Genomic DNA, 17,943 nt, shown 5'->3' with positions numbered 1-17,943 from the left:
ACATTTCATTCCTTCTTAAAAGGGGGAACCAAATACCCAGGGAAGGAGTTGCAGAGATTAACTATGGATCAGGGACTGAAGGAAGGGCAAGCCAGCCTAAATATAGGTATCTCCTGAGAGGCTCTGACAGCACCTGACTAACACAGATGTAGAGGCTCACAGCCATCCATCGAACTGGGTACAGGGTCCCCAGTGAAGGAGTTGGAGAAAGGACCAATGGATCTGAGGGGTTTGCAGCCTCTTAGGACAAACAACAGTATGAACTTAGTAGTACCCTTAGAGCTCCCAGGGTCTCAACCACCAACCAAAGACTGCACATGGAGGGGTCTGATTGTTCAGGCAGCATGTGTATAGTAGAGGATTGCAAATTCAATCATCAATAGGAGGAGAGGACCTCGGCCCTGTGAAAGTTCTGTGCCCCAGTGTAGGGGAATGCCAGGGCCAGAAAGTGGGAGAGGGCGGGGTGGCAGGCATGGGGAAGTGGGAGGCAACAGGGGTTTGTTTTTGTTGTTTTTGTTTGTTTCTTTGTTTTTTGGAGGGGAAACTAGGAAAGGAGAAATTTACATGTAAATAAAGAAAATATCTAAAAAACAAAAATAATAATAATTTATATATTTAAGCCCTCAAAAACACCTTAACACAAATTTTTGATATTACCTTATATTTTAAAATATAAATAAGTATAGCACATAAATAAAAAAAATTAGAAAATTATGTTCTATCTTATTGCATACTGTGCCATTAAGTAAGTAGATATATTTTGAATTTTTAGGATATTTGCTCAGCTAACTGTATTTTCTATGGTATTTACCTAATGTCAATATTATTAATGAAATTCTCAATCTTTTTTGAATTTAGAAGTTTTAAAAATATAGGAATATATTTGAATATCAGAACTGTAAGAGGTCATGCTAGATAAACTGTACTTTGAATTATTAGATCACTGTTGGTCTTGTTTTAATTTAGTAAAGTTGACCACACTTGTGCAAGAAAACATTATTTTTGGATTTCATTAACATTATTGATAACTGGATGGGGAATCTCAGGAGACTGGTAAAATGACCATTGTAGAGATGAATTAAGGATTGGGGTAAGGGCAGGGATCTGAGATCATAGCTGAGATGAGGACGGTTTAGGTCTCAGACATCTAGGAGGCTTCATGCAACCCCCTTACTGTTAGGTAATTAACATCATTTTAATGGAATTTCAGTGTGTGTTCATGGTAAAATGCCATCCCCCTCATTGTGAGTATCTCCTGGAAACAATTTTGCTATTTTCTTCTTAAGTTGTGACCCACTGGGCACATTTTGTCCATTGGACCCAGTTATTTTATGCCTCATTTTCCATGTTTTTATCTTGTTTAAATTTCAGCTGGAGCAGGAATTGGAGATCTCGCGCAGACTGCTGACTCAATCTGAAGGCAATAGAGAAACGCTTTTGCATCAGGTGAGTTTATCAACCTAAGACAGTCTGCTGTTTCATTAAATGTGGATTGAGTCTAGCTCTAGAATTTTTCTCCTTAGGGCATGTATGTTAGCTCAGAATGCAGATATGAAGATTCAGAGAGCTTGCCGAAAAGCCAGGCCCCGTTCCCACTGTGACAATGTGTTTTGCTGACTGCTGCTCTAACTTATCTCTCTCCGCAGAACAGTGAACAAGTACACTGGATGTGTAAGATAAAACTTCCTGGGAGCACAGTTCTGTTCAAGGAGGCACTGGAGAATAAGGAGGAAGGGGAAAATAGATTGAGCAGACCTTTGCATGTTTAGGTTACTTTGAATCTATCACTGCCTTTGCTCTGTTGTCAGGATGCCTCCTGGCTCCTTTCAGCCACAGACGAGGCTTCCTTTTTAGACACAGTGTTTTGTAGCCCATTAACCCTAGTAGCAGCTGGGAGCTTGTGATATCTAACATCGAGTAACTTTAAGTGGTCATTTTATGTGCACTGGATGAGGCGGATATGGTTCTTACTGCCCCTCCCTCTGTGTTTACTAAATCAGAATGTGCCTCCTTCTGTTGGGCAACAAGATGTCATATCTCAACTACACGACATGCTCTGCAGGCCAGGGTGCCTGCTGTCATAAGTGTTCAGAAGTCGCTCTGCATGCTCACAGTGGGACTGGAAAGGCACTTGCTTTGCAGAGCCTTTAAACACAGTTATTGACTTTGTTCCATGTCAGTGGTCATGAGGCACTCATGTTGGTAGAAGTCACAATTTGTTTGGTGGATTTGGTATTTAATTCCATGCTGATTCCTTATATTTTAAAGTGCCAATTTGTAATCTTTAATGTCAGTTTTGAAGCAGGTTGTCATTGTGACTTTGTTTTTCCATTGCTAACTGGATTATATTTGTTAGGAATATCTTTGTTATATGGTAGACAATTTGTCAGTCTCCCTGTATATAAGTCAAAATGAATAGCCCATGGCTTCAGAAGCTTACAGTTCCATGGTCTACTGCTTTCCCGAGGTCTATTTTGATATCATAAGATGCTAAGTCACAATTCCTTCATTTGACTCTTCATTGAATAACCAGCATAGCATGTTTCCATGTAAGAAAATGGGTGAACAGTAAGAAAATAGATAAGTGTTGAAGAGTAGTAACTGAGTGAACTGAGGTCAACGCCAGATATGTTGGAGCCAGACGCACTAGCACATGCCTGTAATCCCAGCACTCAGGAGGCTGAGGCAGAAAGGATTGCTGTAAGAAGCTAACCTGGGATATGTAAGAAAAACTTGTCTGACAGAAACAATTCAAAAGAATTAAAATGTAGTTAGATTCGTGTCTTAGTGTTCTGTTTCTGTGAAGAGACACCATGACCATGGGAAATCTTGTAAAGGAAAGCATTTAATCCGTTATTGATTACATTTTACAGAACTTTAGTCCATTGTCCTTATGATGGAAAGCATTATAGCATGCAGGCAACGTGGTGCTGGAGAAGGAGCTGAGAGCTCTATGTTTAGGTCATAGGGCAACCGGAAGAGAGTCTGGGCCTGGCCTGAGCATTTTACACCTCAAAGCCCACCCTAATGACATACTTCCTCTAACAAGACCGCACCTACCCCAGCAGGACCACACCTCCTAATGCCACTCCCTAAGCCTTTGAGTCTATGAGCCTGTGGGAGTCGTTCTTATTCAAAGCACCACAATTATGATGATGATGCTCAGTGGTAGCACTCTTGCCTCCCTCAAAAAGGTTCTGGGTTAAATTCTCAGAACTAGAAAGGGAAAACTAAGAGAAATTGAAGGTGTTTGTCACTGTGAACACAGAGGAGGGAAAGACATCCTTTGCAAAAGGCATGGAAGAATGAAAAAACATAGGGTGTAAGCCTGCTCTGCTGTGTGTGCGACCACCTGAGCACTAAGCTGGTTTTATTGTACTACAGTAGTTCATTAGAAGTGGATGTTTCCCCCCAGGACACAGTTTATAGTAATCTGTGAGTTTGTTTGTTTCCTGATTCTGAAAGTTGATAACAGTTTAATTTTTGACTTGCTCTAGGTAGAAGAGCTGCATACACAACTTATCAAAGCAGAAGGTGACCAAAGGGGTTTGCAGCATCAAATATCTTGCATTTCCAAGCAACCATTAAGCCACCAGGATGATCAAGGGGATGACCGGAGGTTTAGAAGAGGTATAACCTAGATGCTGGATGTGTCTTCCCATCCCTAGAGGTGCACTCCTCAGGTCATGCTTAATTTATCTTTTCAAACTTCTTAATCATCTACAAGGTTTTCCAACAAGTTGGCCATATTGTAGAATCTGATTTGAATGTCTCTTCTGCTTGAAGAGACATTCCATTGTCTCTTTCCAGTTTCCTGGAAATTCCTTGCTTGTCTCCTGGGTGTTGTCTAAGAAAGACCATCCAAAGGTTTTGATGAGGTTTTAATTTTTCTATTCTTTTCCTTACCCGTGTGTCTTTGGAATTAAGATGTAAATGTACCTTTATTTTATCACTTTCTTTTCCCCCCTAATTTTTTAACATATGAACAATTAATATTAGGATCTTGGGGGCGGAATCTAGTCTCAGCTTGGTTTTGTACTGATCACAGTCAAATGCAGAGGCATCATTGTTTCTTACCTCATTAGACTGTTTCTGGTTCTTAAGGCTCTTCTACTGATGTTCTTGCCCCCGAACCGTTCTGTTCTTCTGCCTCATCTATGCCTCTGTTCATGCTCAGTGTTCCAAGGCTCATTTTGCCTAGTATTCTATTAATGGCTTTTCATATTTAGTATTTCTCTTGAGGAGCTATTTAATCCTAGGCTTTAGCTATCCTGCTAAGAACCACACCTGCGTCTGCTCCTACTCAATCTCCTGACGTTAGCCAATCAGGTGGAATTGTTTGTTGGTTCTTTCTATGTGTTGATCCACAGAATGTACAGTTAACAAATTTACAACTGAATCATCCTCTCCTCCAAGCGTGGTTTTCTAATGCCTTTGGAATTATGTCCACCAGTATTATGTAGATATACGACATTACTTTTCAAATCTCTGTGAGTGGGAAGTGTCTTGTTCCTGTCTTGTGGCATGGTACTGACCATGCCTTATCCTTTTTTTAATGGAGCTGTTCTAGAGTGCTCTACCCCTAGGAGTTACTTGAGAAACTGATAAAACAGGGCAGTGCCAGGGAGCCACTGGAGAGAGAGTAGAGAAAGAGAAGTTTGCTATTTCCTGGGGTTTTGCATTTTATCCTTTTTTTTTTTTTGTCTTGCTGGAATTCTCAATAATTTTGTATCAATGGCTGAAAAAACCTGCAAAAGCTGTTGCTGCTCTCTGACAGATAACATACTGCTATTACAGGTCTTTATATATATATGTATATATATATATATTCATGTAACTAAAATATTTAAATTTTGGAAACTGTGTTGTCTGTCAGCTTTGGGAGGAAGCATCCCAATTTACATTGTCGAGTAGGCTTTGTGCAGAAATTGACAGCCATAATGGTCTGGAAACATTGATTTTTTTCTTTTTTTTTGGTACATGGTATTGTATAAATAAGTTCTTGCTGAAATGAAGTATTTTCTAAGTAAAAAGCAAATTTCCTCTTCCTATCTTGATTGATGGTTTCATTTCCCATTCCAGATACTTGAGCCTAAAACACAAAGTAACATGTGAAATTATTTCTTCTCTCTACTCATTAATCGGTCCCTACCTCGGGTCTGCTATGTATCTGTCCCCGTCTCTCTCATTTTCTTTCACATTGTGAGAGAAGATCATACTCTCCATGATCTAGGCCTTGCAGCTAGGATCATTTGCTGTATCCTCTGGCTCTTGGGATTACAGGCTTGTGTCACTACATGGCTTATGATAGCTCTCCAATCTGTCACCTCTTTTTCCTTGTTCCGCCCCAGCTTTGACATGTGTCAGCTCACTCTTCCTTCCATTGCACCATGCCTTTCTGTGCTCTGACTCCTCTACACGCTCTCCTCTACACTACTGCTCACCCTTCTAAGACAAGAGCTGTTCAGCTTATTATCTTCACGAAAACTATCTTCTACAGTACGTTGGATTCTTATCATATAAAGGATATTATGTTATTCCCTGCATGTTGTCTCCCTTATTCATGGAACTGTTCTAGGGAGAAAGCTCACTGTTCACTTCAGTGATTAAAGAAAATAAATGTGGTTTTCCCAGATTGGGCAGCCAGGAAGTTCAGATGCAGGGGCTACACGTGGCCATAGCTTTGGTACATAAAAACACATTGGGTGACTGTGTGATGAGAGAAGACTGAAGAGAAGGAAAAGGCAAGGGCAAGTTCCCAAGTCCAGTGGAGGCTGGAGGAGGAGGAGGAGAGAGAGAGGATGCAGAGGGTGAACTAGGATGAACACGAGAGTCAACACGAGAATGCACATCTGTGAGAGTCAGCTAGCAAAGCACTTACAACAAAGCCATACTCATAGTAACTACCACAGTCTCACACCTGGCACTAAGCACCCAGCTGAGTGGTCTCTCCTGAGCTAGTCGCTTTACCAAGGTTCTACATTGTAACTGTGTTCGGTAGTTTAACACAAGTCTTTTGCAAACTTGAGCTTGTAGTTAGCTGTCCTGTAATGATGTGTGCCATCCTCCCAGATGGCATGTATGTAACAATCCTCTGGGGGTGTGAAGAGAGCATAATTTTTCTTTTCTTTTATTGTTAATGTTTTAATACTCTAATCTTGTGAAACATTTTATTGTATATGATATAGATATATATAATGTCTATCTATATTAGCATTTTATGTTTAAAAATGTTACTATATTCTGTATGTATACATTCCAAATTTATAAATATTTTATGATGTATATTTATACATTTGTTCCTGTACATTTTATACAATATGTATTTAGTAGTAGGTAGCCACACTGTATGTATCATGAAAAGTGTATCACATACTTTTTGGGATAAATTTGAAGGTCCTAGTCCCTGCAAACTATGGATGAGCTCCTTGCTGCCTCTGTCTCTCCCTGTCCTGTATTTGTTGCTTAGTGGGTTTGCTTCATACTAATACCTACCTGAATATTGAACCCTGTTTTGTAGCCAGCACTTCATGCTGTTTTGTAATCCAGGGTAACACTCCAATACCATTTCTTTCAGCCTGGTCGAATGTGAATCTATTGTGTAAGCACAGCTTAGTTCCCCATTCCTTAGTTCACTGTGACCTTCCTATTGTCATTTGTCAGGCTGCTCTTATGCTGTTGAAGAGCCAGTATGTCTTCTCTTTCAATATGAAGTTTTAAGCACTTTACTATTTCTCAGGATGGAATATGTTTACAAATCTGATTTGATCGTATTTGCTTTATTCCTTTTCTGGAAAGAAAATTATTGGAAAAACAGTAGTCTTAAATTGTTAGCATATATCCTAATTCCTAATATTTTAGAGTAAAGGAAGCATTTTGTGTGTTTTTCCATTCTTATAATGCAAGCTTATTGACAATGGATTTTTAGGTTACCCATCTTCATATGTGAAGAACATAATAATAAACTGTTCTTTGTTTCATTCACCAAGCGATTTGTGTTGAATTAAATAGTAAATGTATATTAGTCGATGTTACAACTTCAGGTATAGACTTCAGAATTAGTGAGTAGGGAGAGAATTAGTGAGTAGGGAGAGAATTAGTGAGTAGAGAGTAACAGGCTTATGGAGACTACTGAGAAGAACAACATTTCATTGTGTCAGTCCGTTGACTTCAGTGCTTTTTTTTTTTTAATAGTGTCCTGAAATAAGTTATAACTGAAATTGGGAATCACTGAAAATATTACTATGACATTAAATAGCATGGCGTAGCTGCCCATGTAGATATGAGAACTATGTACGACTTGATAGTGTACTTGATTTTGCTGAAGGCTGAGGAGTGGTATTGAGTGATGCTCACAAATGTGTCGGGGGAATGAGGCTTGTGATGATGGATCACAGAGATGGGTGAGGGGATGATGTGAGCTAGGGCTTTAGACACCAAGTTAATAACTGTTACAAAGTACATATTCCCCGGGAATAGAGAGTAACCACCGAGCTTTACATTTACCTCTTAAGGAGTAGAGCGGGAGAAACTGAATCTGGAGAAGCAGATGGCAGATCTGCGAGTGCAGCTGAACTTCAACTCCATGGCTTCTGAGTTAGAAGAAGTGAAGCGGTGCATGGAACGGAAAGACCAGGAGAAAGCATCTTTGGCAGCGCAAATTGAGGTGACAGCTGACCTTTACTCTCCACTTGAAACACAGTTTTAATTCGATTAACTGGAATTGCTTAAAGAAATTTTAATAGAAAATTGTATTATTTTGAGAGCTAGTTTTGGAGGCAAATAATATTAAATTAAGCTAATAACTAATTGACTCCTATGTCACCCCTCCTTAGAGCTTGGATTTTCTTTTGGGTCTATGAAACAAGGTCTTTTTTATTAGTTTCCTTCATTATTTCATAGTGAAAGCCTTTCCTCTTTTTAAACTCGAAGTTACTCTTAGTCCTGCACACGGAAGGGGTTCTTCTCTGAGATGGCAGTGTTTTATTTGGGGGCTGACTGTGGCAGATGACAGAGTGAGAAGAACTGAGTAATATCTCTTCTTTGGAATGCTTCAGAGTCCCATATCTGAGCTGTTTGCCTGTGGTAGATTGCATTGCCATGCCTCTAGGAACTGCAGTTGTGGGTGCTCATGAATGTGGGGTAACACTGAGAGAGGCAAAAGTGGGCAGCTGCCATTTCCCATGTCTTTTATCTAGCATAGATGAGGTAATTATCAGAATATATTAAAAATCAAAGAAAAAGACCTCACGAAAGGAAATAACTTAATTCTAATTCTAATTATGCAAATTAGATCAAACATAGATGGCAAATAGATATGTATCATCTTTCCCCCTGCATCTGTTTATTAGTGCGGTTGTCTTCTAATAAGTTGCCGCATTTGAAGGGTTTCCATAATCATAATGAAAGGTAGAAAATTGATGCTCACAGCTCCTAACTTCATATAACCCAAAGGAAGTACTGAATGTTTCTTCAGTCTGAGTTTCTCTTTTATCTTGTCAGCATGTTACTAAAAATACCTTTTGGATTTGCTTCAAGGTTTAGATCACAGAGATAGTAAAGAAATACTGGCATACTCTTTTCAACACTTTCCAGACATTTAATAAATACCAGAAATAGCTCCTATGAGACAATCTGACTTCTAAAATTTGCTTCCCAGGCTTTGGTGTTAGTGTGGCCCCTGATGCTGGTGACAAAAGTGCCAGCATTGGATTGTTGAGCAGAAGTAGGGCTAAAACAGAGTGCAGCAAACACAACAGACAACAAGGATCTAAGGGAAAAAGCAACAGAAGCCTGCTGGTTGTTCTTGCCCACATCCTGGGCCTTGTTCTCTTCTTACTGTTCTCCTCCCCCTGGTTTCTTCTTGTTTCTTCTTGTTATAGAAATTGCATGGTTTGTGGGAAGTCCTGCAATTCATGGGCATTTAAAAATGGTTGATAGTAGCTTCCTGATGGTCTCAAGGAGCCTGACTTTCTCTGTTTCCATCTTAATAGTAATTTGTGGGAGTGATTTTCACAACAGGCTAGACTAGTTTTGGAGGGTTTGGTTTGCAAAGCAGCTGGAGAGAGGCTTCAGTTCACATACCCAGTACCGCTCATTGTCTTTCCCTAGCTCTTGAAACAGTTTCCCTCCCTACAAAGATGAAGTATTCATCTCCAGGAAAATAGTTTTACTTTTCAGCACCCAGCTTCTCTGCCATTCTCCACCGCCCCGCTTTGGAGATACGGTCTTTCTTTGTAGACCAGAGTGGCCTTAGATTCACTCCATAGCCCAGGCTGGCCCCCCCACATGCCTGGCCTGTTGTAGCTATCTAAGTGCTGGGATTACAAGATGTTCTTAACCTTTAACAATAAAATGATTTATATTTCTCTCAGTTGATTTGGATTTAACAATACTTGAGCTTGTGCTGTGTTTGATTTTCCTACCTTGTGCTCTGTTCTCAGAGCGATATCTAGTATTGCTCTGTGAGAAAGAAAGGTTGGTGATCCCCAAGGTAGAGCTGCCGACAGCTGAGACTACCTCTGCAGTGCAGTCCAATGCCAAGCAGTTTCTCCTGCACTTTTACAAAATGATAGATAATTCGGAACTGTTGGGCTCTTGTTGCCTTATGTACTTTATAAGCAAATGACAGTTGACCTCCTTTAGTTGCTGGTGTATGTGTGTGTGTTTGTGTGTGTGCGTGCACGCGTGCACATGCATGAGTAACAATAGAAGAAAAATAGCATACCAACTTGAGAGTAGAGGAATGGAATTTTATTTTATTTTAGATGTAACAGCAACATTAAAATTGACAAGTTTAATTCTTAACTGCACCAAGTAAATGTAGCCACTTAAGCATCTTTAAAGTTATTCCCTCCCAAAACTGAGGGAGTTTTTCTTTTCCACCACCACACACCCTGCTTTCCAATAATTCTCTTTTTGGAGGACTTTCAGCTAATGAGTGAGGGTGTGGGAGGAGCTGAAGGAAGCACAGGGACAAGGGAAAGTGATATAATTCTGTTTCAGTTAAGAACATATTAAAAAACAAAATTATTTACTTCTGTATTTACTTATTTATTGTGTGTGTATCTACAGGTGCACATACCACAAAGTATATGGAGGTCCAAAGACAATTTGGAAGAGTCAGTTGTTTCTCCCATGTGGTCCCAGGGTGAACTCAAGTTGTTAGTCTTATTAGCAAGCCCTTTTCCAAAGCCACTGAGTCACCTTGCTGGCCTTCCACTGTATTTTTGAGACAGCTCTCTCATTGTTCTTGAAGCTCTCTGATGTAGCTAGGCTGGCCAGTCATCCTTTGGGGGCCACCTGTTTTCTCCCCCCACCAGTGCTGGCTTGCAAACATGTAATTACACCTGACTTTTACTTGGTTTTGGGATTGAACTTAGGTCTTTATACTTGCATGGCTGACATTTCTCCTTTGGGCCATTTATTTTAGTTACTTTTAAAATATCAAATGCATCAAACAAACAAACAAATAAACAAATAAGCAAAAAAGATGTACAAAATGAGATAATTATCCAAGCCCAAGAATGTGTTTGTGAGATAGTGGTCTTTGGATTTGTTTAATCCTTGGTGCTCATTCCTTTTAACTACAGTTCCCCTATAGTTCTATGGAATCTTATATAAATGTTTAGTAGGTAACTTTTTTTTTTTCAAGACCCCTGTCTCTGTATAGCCCTGGAGCTCACTCTGTAGACCAGGGTGGCCTTGAACTCAGAAATCCACCTGTCTCTGCTGTTCTCAAATGTACATCCTTTATTTTGCCCTCGTTTCAGTTTTCTCTTATTCTGTGTCTTTTTTGAGTATGTCCTAACTTATCCCCTTCCTCCCTAAGCTTTTTTGGAGTATTCAGACATAAGAGACACTCTCTCTAGCTTATAATTCTTTTATCCACATCACTAATATATAATAATAATTATATATATATATACATATTAGGATGTATTCCTTCTAAATTTCAAAGTAGGTCAGAAAAGGAGCAATGGGATTAAGGCAGCAGCTCTTGTCGCCAAGACAGAGTTGACTTCGGTGTTTTGATCTTGTAAGACATCATATCAGGGTATTGTCTTGTGGTCGGCAAATGCGCGGTCTGTGTCCTGCAGTTAAAGTGATGGCAGTGACTGGCTGCCGTCTCTAGTGCAGCTCAGTAGAGAATGAGGTGGTGCAAGGGCGCTGGTCCATCCACTTAAGCTGTGGGAGCCTGAGCACTTTTTACAGAACCATTAGCAGTCTCTAACGTTTTGTATCTTGAAATTCAAAACTGAAATACTCACCAGTCAAAGACAGAATGAGAAATATCCATGTCTGGAGGGCTGTGTTTTCATGGCTACTGTGAGGCTTCTTGCTTATTCACCTAGCATTAGAGGGCGTCTTGTTACCAGAGGACCCCCCCCCCCCCCCCCCATCTAGCTACATTTTTGTCTCTTCTCCCATTGCCTGTCTTTTCTTTTTTTCATTTTTATTGGTTATTTATTTACATTTCAAATGTTATCCCCCTTCCCAGTTTCCACTCTACAAACCCCCTATCCCTTCCCCGCTCCCCACTGCTTCTGTGAGGGTACTCCCCGATCTGCCCACTCACTCCTGCCTCAGTGCCCTAGCATTCTGCTGGCCTTGTTTCCTGTGCTCTCACTCTGATATTCATGGCCTTTTGTTTGGAGATTTTGCGGTGCACAGATTTTGCCATCGGCTGTTTACCAGCATGCACTGGGGTTATAATGCAAACCCATAGCACATCGAGAGCTCCTGTGTAGGTGCGGGCTAAAATTCAGGTGTGCCTTTGTGTCCTCCCTCTGCTACCTACCACAGGAGCATCAACGCGGGTTATGTACGCAGTGAGCCTTCGTGGGGAAGGCAAGTATAGTTCAGCTCCTTCCTTCCTCTTTTCTTTGTTTGGTTTTTCCTTCTTTCTTTCTTTCTTTCTTTCTTTCTTTCTTTCTTTCTTTCTTTCTTTCTTTCTTTCTCTTTCTTTCTTTCTTTCTTTCTTTCTTTCTTTCTTTCTTTCTTTCTTTCTTTCCTCCCTTCCTTTCTTTCTTCCTTCTTCCTTCCTTCCTTCCTTCCTTCTCTCTCTCTCTTCTCCTTTCCTCCCTTCCTTCTTTTCTTTCTTTCTTGCTTGGTTGATTATTTGCTTGCTTGCTGTGGTTGTGGTTTTGTGTGTGTGTGTGTGTGTGTGTGTGTGTATGTGTGTGTGAGAGAGACAGAGAGAGAGAAAGAGAGAGAGAGAGAGAGAGAGAGAGAGAGAGAGAGAGAGAGAGAAAGAGAGAGAGGGAGAGATGCACTTGTGTGTATGTATGTGTGTGCCCAGGCTAGCAGAGGACATCGGAAGTCCTGTTCTCTCACTCCTCACTTTATTCCCTTGAGGAAGGGTCAGGGATCCAGGAGTTGGACTAGAGGCCAGCAGGCACCAGGATCTTGCCTCCAGCTCTTTCCGAGGGTGCTGGGATCTCAACTTGAGCCCTCATGCCACGCTTATGCAGCAAGTGTTCAGAGCCACTTCTTAAAAGCACATTGGTTTCAGTAAGAACTGTCAACCTCTGGGGAAATCTTTCCTTGTCTAAATATTGCATTACCTTTTGATATTGATAATATCAGATAATATGTATTTGAAGCAATTGTTTTATATTGGAGGAAAATCCAAAGGGAAGGAAGCCATGTTTGAGTTGGTGTAATCTGTGCTTCAAATTCTCCCCAAGAATTTAAATCTGTAAATGCATGGAGAACGCTAAGAGCATTTCTCCTTTCTGTACGCTCAGGCTGAACCTCATTAACCTTGATGGGCAATTTGCATTCAGAAGGGTTCCAAGCACCTAATCAGTGACTCCCCCTGATTTAATCTCTGCCTCTGTCTTCCATTAACTTAGGTCTTCATGAAAAAATTTGACTTTTAAATTCAGCTAAGAACTTGAAAGAAAAACAAAAACAAAAACAAAAACGGCAAATGAAACTAAGCTGCTGAACATACACCTTAGATTACCTTGCATTAAATGTTGAAGGTACAGTTGGAGTGACAACTGACATGATGATTCATAGGGAAACCCTGGGCCTGCAGTTCCAGAGTGCACAGTTAAGACATAGAGGGTAGTGAAACAACCAAAGCCGAAACCCATTTTAGTACACTAGAGACTGGAAGGCCGCTCTTAGTAAGTGGTGTTTGAGTTTCCTGTGCAGGTCTGGTTAGAGTGTCACTCTTAGTAGCAGGATGCTGGGAGGTAGAAGCCTGAAGACCTTTATTATTGTGCATGGAATTCCATGTTTAAATCTTAGTAGCCTTTTCCTAATCCAAGTGAATGTGGTAAAGCATGGCAGTATTTTTTTTAATATTCTAATTTTTAATATTCAAGATAGAGTATTATGAAAAAATAGAGGTCAAATTTATTGACTCTGGTGAGACTTAGTGTTCTTCTAACACTGTGGCAATTTGTTAAGTTGGTAAATGCTCTGTGTTCCATAGAGTTTACACAAGGTATCTCTTGGTAGAACTCAGAGTTCCTGGAGGGTTTAGTTTAAGTCCTGCACCCTGCCTCCAATATGAAAAGCTAGGAGTTTAAGAAGCTGGGAAATAAGACAGCCTTTCTGTTTTCTGCACTGTCTCAGTGGCATGAAGAATTTTGTAGTCAGGAAAGTTGAAGTGGGCAGATGTCTTGATTTTTTTCATTAAAACATCATTAATATTTAAAAGTTTATGATTTGGAGGTATTTAATACAATATAGTTCAAGGATGAGAATATTTTCACGTTTTCCTTCCCTAAGTCCTCATTTTGGAAACAAAGTAGACATATATGAGGATAAAACTTGTGTCTTCATGTTTTGTTGTTGTGTTTGTGTAAGTGATAAACCGAGGAAATGGGGTAGTAAATGTGGACCACAGATTATGAAATATTGATAGCTTCATATTAGTTATAGGTTGGTTTACTATTTAAAGAAATCAAAAAGATAAAATACAGTTTTGGACATAATCATTTGACTTGGAACGATGGGTAACCTGAAGGAAGTGAGATGCTGTCGAGGTGGTGTCTAAGTCCCTGGCTAGCACAGATAACATGAGGAGGCCTTTGCAGGCTTTACAACATGCAAGTTCAGCTGCTCATACATCACTCCTGCAGTCTTTATTCTTACCTTATCTTTAGAGTATTTTTAATTTGATAGCATATCATTTTAAGTGGCAAATTAAATTTTTTTTTATATGTTTGTTTCAGGGAGCTTTCTCTAAGGGCATAAAATGAAACTAGATTGTACTCAGCCTTGCAAAAGCGTTGACTGCCCTGTTATACTCTTTAAAGTTTGCAAATAGTGAAATTATCTCTGTAAAAAATAAAGCTAAATTATATATATATGTGTGTACATATATATACATATATATATTCTGAAAATGGTGCTTTAGATGCTGATAAATAACATGGCTAACTAAACAATATGAAATGTTAGTGATTTTCTTTCCTGAATCCATGAATGGGTTTAATTTGCCCTAGTTCCCTTAGGAAAAGCCTGGCTTTGTATCAAATATACAGCCTCTTTTTTTTTTTTTTTTTTTTTTTTTTTTTTTTTTTAAGGGGATTGCTAATGATAGAATTATAGTCAGGCAAACTTTAGTCAGCTCTGTGTTAGAGAACCAGGTAGATACTGCCTTTACTGGTGTACTAGGGTTTTGCAGAAGAGCTGGTAAGAATTTGTATTAATTTTTTTTTCAGTTACAATGAAAACATTTACTTGAACTAAAAGCACCTTAACTAAGGAAGGCTCATTGAATAAACCAACAAAAGTAAGCATTTTGAGAAGGAAGTTATCACCTAATACATTAGAGCCATGTATTATTTATATGATTTGTCATACAGGGTCTGGTATTCACTCATCACAATACAAAAAACAAACACAGGAAGAAAAGAAACATCTAGGAAATAGAATTAGGCATATGGAGTCCTTGGGTATTTCAGAAATCAACTTGATGAGATATCATCATACCTTCGTCCAAAAAATGGTTTCCTTTTAGCTTTTTGAGTATAATAGCTGACATAATGTCTTTGATAAGTTCAACATCTGAACTCCCTCAAAGGCTGTTTCTATGTTCTTTTTAATTTATGGGCCATACCTTTATGTTTTTCAAAATGTTATAATTTTTTGATGAAATGGGATTTTTTGATAATATGTATATTAATGTGCTTCTGATTCACTCTCTATCCTTTTAAAAAATAATTTAGTGAATTGGATGGAACACTTCATTTAAGCCTATATTTCTGTGCAGTGTGCTGTGTCTGATGTCACGTCTGCATCATGTGATCAGTTTATATTATCTGAGATGACTAAGCCTTTAGCTGGGATCTTCTGACATACTGGCTTTCTCAGCTCCCCATCAAACATCTGGCTCATCCAGTTCTCTCGCTATCTTATCCACCATTAAACTTTTGTCAATTCAGCCTTAGCCATCTTTCATAACAATGTATTGGAATATAATGCATTGCCCCATAATGGTGCCCTGCATCACAGGCTAGCTTACATTGAGTTTCTCATTGTGAACGTTATGTTATGAAGTTGTGTGTGATGTTCTTTACTTGTACTATGCAGTTTGTCCTAGACATCTTTGTAACTCCATCAATATTGGTGAGCTCTGGGTACACGTTTTTCATGGATGCCTGTATCGATCTGCTACATGTCTCAGCAAAGTTGTAGCAAGTTTGTTCTACTTCATTCAGAAGGATCCCCAACCAATCCGCTTAAAGAACAGAATAGTTTTATGTTCTGGATAGATATATTCCTATATTTTCTGTTCTTTACTTTTTAAAATATTTAGTTTACTATTTTATGTATATGAATGCTTTCCCTAAATGTATGTATGTGCACCTTGTGTGTGCCTGATGTCCACAGAGGTCAGAAGATGGCACTGGAGCCCTGGTATTAGAGTTACAGACAGTTGTGGGCTGCCACGTGGGTGCTGGGACTCAGGCAAGTGCAGCAAGTGCTCGTGGCCACCAGGCCATCTCACCAGCCCCGAATCTTCTTTTCTCTAAGTGTTGAGTTAAAAATCAGGAGTTATATGGCTAAAATTATCAATCTAATGGAGTGTGAAAGAAAAATATAAATGTCCTTTAAGATATGTGTACTAGGGCCAGCTTTCCCTCGTGCATTGCTGGGACCTAGAAGTTAATTGTATGCCCCCCTGAGTTCAGCCTTAAACATTTGGAAGAAATATGTGTTTAAAATCTGTATAATGAGCATCACAGTTAATGAAACGAGTTAATATTTCCTCGCAGAGATGAATGTATTTAATTAATTGGACATTATTTCCTGTATTTTGCTTAAGCTTCATAAGACGCTTCATTAAAAAGTACAAGGAGCTATTTGAAACATGTTCTCATAGGACGTGTGGAGAAACAATTATTTTTTTAATCACTAAGACTTCAGGGACCTAGTATTTGGATCAGTGTCATGTCTGTCTGCTTATTATGAAGAAAGTGATAACAGTGATGTGGTTAGAATTAATATGCCAGGAATAGAGAGTTATGTGAAACTGTTTTTGACATGGCACCAAAGTGGCCCTTGATGTTTCATTTTCTCTGTAACTTGTTAAAAATTTGAATCAGTTTAGTGTGTGTTTTGCTTGAGGTAAGAATTTGCTCCGAGATTTTAAGTGTGTGTTTTACTTCGCCATTCCTGTACTTTGAAAGAAGCTTTATATATTACCACCTCCGTGAGTTATGGCCTAATTTATCGTCATGTAGATATGTCTCAAAGGTACAGAAATGCTCTGATTGATTTGAGTTCTTTTGTTCAAAGAGGCTTGTCATAGTCCTCCTGACCGGACAATTGATGAGTTGTTCTTTCCGTATGGGTTCATAAAACACTGGAATTATCCTGAAGTGAGCGAGTTCGTCAAGGCATGTGATAGCATGTCAGAGGCAAGTGGGGCATGATCTAATTGGGAATCTGGGAATTTCCGATGAGATCCTCGTAAATCATTAGGTATTTTGTCCAGTCAGTCACGGTTAGACTTGATGCGTAGTGTGGGAAGAACTGCTGTAGATACTTTTCTAACCCTAGGAGTTGTTATCATTACTACCACCTGCCTGGACTTCCAACAAGCATTGGAAATGACACTGCAAGACCCCCAGCAGCACAGACTGAGTGTCCACCACAGGACCACATGGAATCTCTGATTGCCAGTGGTGGCACAGAGGGAACAAGAAGATGATCTCTGTTGTACTTCCAAATGGATTACATCTGCTTTGCAGCTCTGATTTGTACCCACTTCCCTCCTCCCTGCCTCACCCAGCCCAGCTCAGGAGTGTGCTAGGGGGCCTTTGTTCGCAGATGTTAATAAGGTTGATTGTTGTTTGCTTATATGAATCTCATTTCCAGTGGCTTGTTGACCACTGCTCGCTTTAGAACTACTGTTTTTATGTTTGTGATGAGCAAAGATTTGCATGGCAGCACCAGAGGCTGCTGTAGTGTGTTCAGATACGTACTACTTTGCACTGGAGTGTGTTTCTAGAAACTGCATTGTGGTACTTTTTTGGTTGAGGAGATTTTATGAAAAATATTGTCAGTTACACTTGTGTTCATACCAGAGATTTGTAACTAAACAGTTATTTTTGAAATCAACTTAATAAAAATATACAAATGTTTACCCTCTGTAGTAATAACAATAACAACAATAATAATGATAATAATAATAAATAAAATTTATTCTTTATGGTCCATTAAATGGCTATATTAAAAACATCTGTATAATTCTATAGAGTGCATTCTTTAATTGTAGGACATTTAACAGTATGTATAAACATAAAGTCATAGGTATATGTTATATATATGTGTGTGTGTCTATGTGTTTGTATATATATGTATCTACACCTATCCTCCCGTCTACAAATACGTATGTATATTATATATGCATATATGTTTCTATATACATATGCACATGCATGCATATATATATATATATATATATATATATAT

At 39.1% G+C, this 17,943-nt stretch overlaps 1 protein-coding gene across 4 annotated transcripts in view; it reads left to right on the top strand.

Moving 5' to 3' along the window:
* The window catches only part of Cep128 (centrosomal protein 128), a 389,783-nt gene that overhangs the window by 94,880 nt on the left and 276,960 nt on the right, over positions 1-17,943 (top strand). For all 4 annotated transcript variants that reach the window (XR_004114433.1, XR_004114432.1, XM_031356808.1 and 1 more), the window contains exons 12-14: positions 1,372-1,446; positions 3,498-3,630; positions 7,515-7,666. Coding sequence is in view for 2 of the 4 variants with exons in the window: in XM_031356808.1 (XP_031212668.1) it covers positions 1,372-1,446; positions 3,498-3,630; positions 7,515-7,666 (360 nt within the window). In the remaining 2 variants the exon portion in view is untranslated. The remainder of the gene's footprint in view (positions 1-1,371; positions 1,447-3,497; positions 3,631-7,514; positions 7,667-17,943) is intronic.

Source organism: Mastomys coucha, unplaced genomic scaffold (assembly GCF_008632895.1).
Source record: "Mastomys coucha isolate ucsf_1 unplaced genomic scaffold, UCSF_Mcou_1 pScaffold6, whole genome shotgun sequence".
NCBI lineage: Eukaryota > Metazoa > Chordata > Mammalia > Rodentia > Muridae > Mastomys > Mastomys coucha.
Note: the sequence above shows the minus strand (reverse complement) of the source record. Positions and strands in the feature narration are given on the sequence as shown.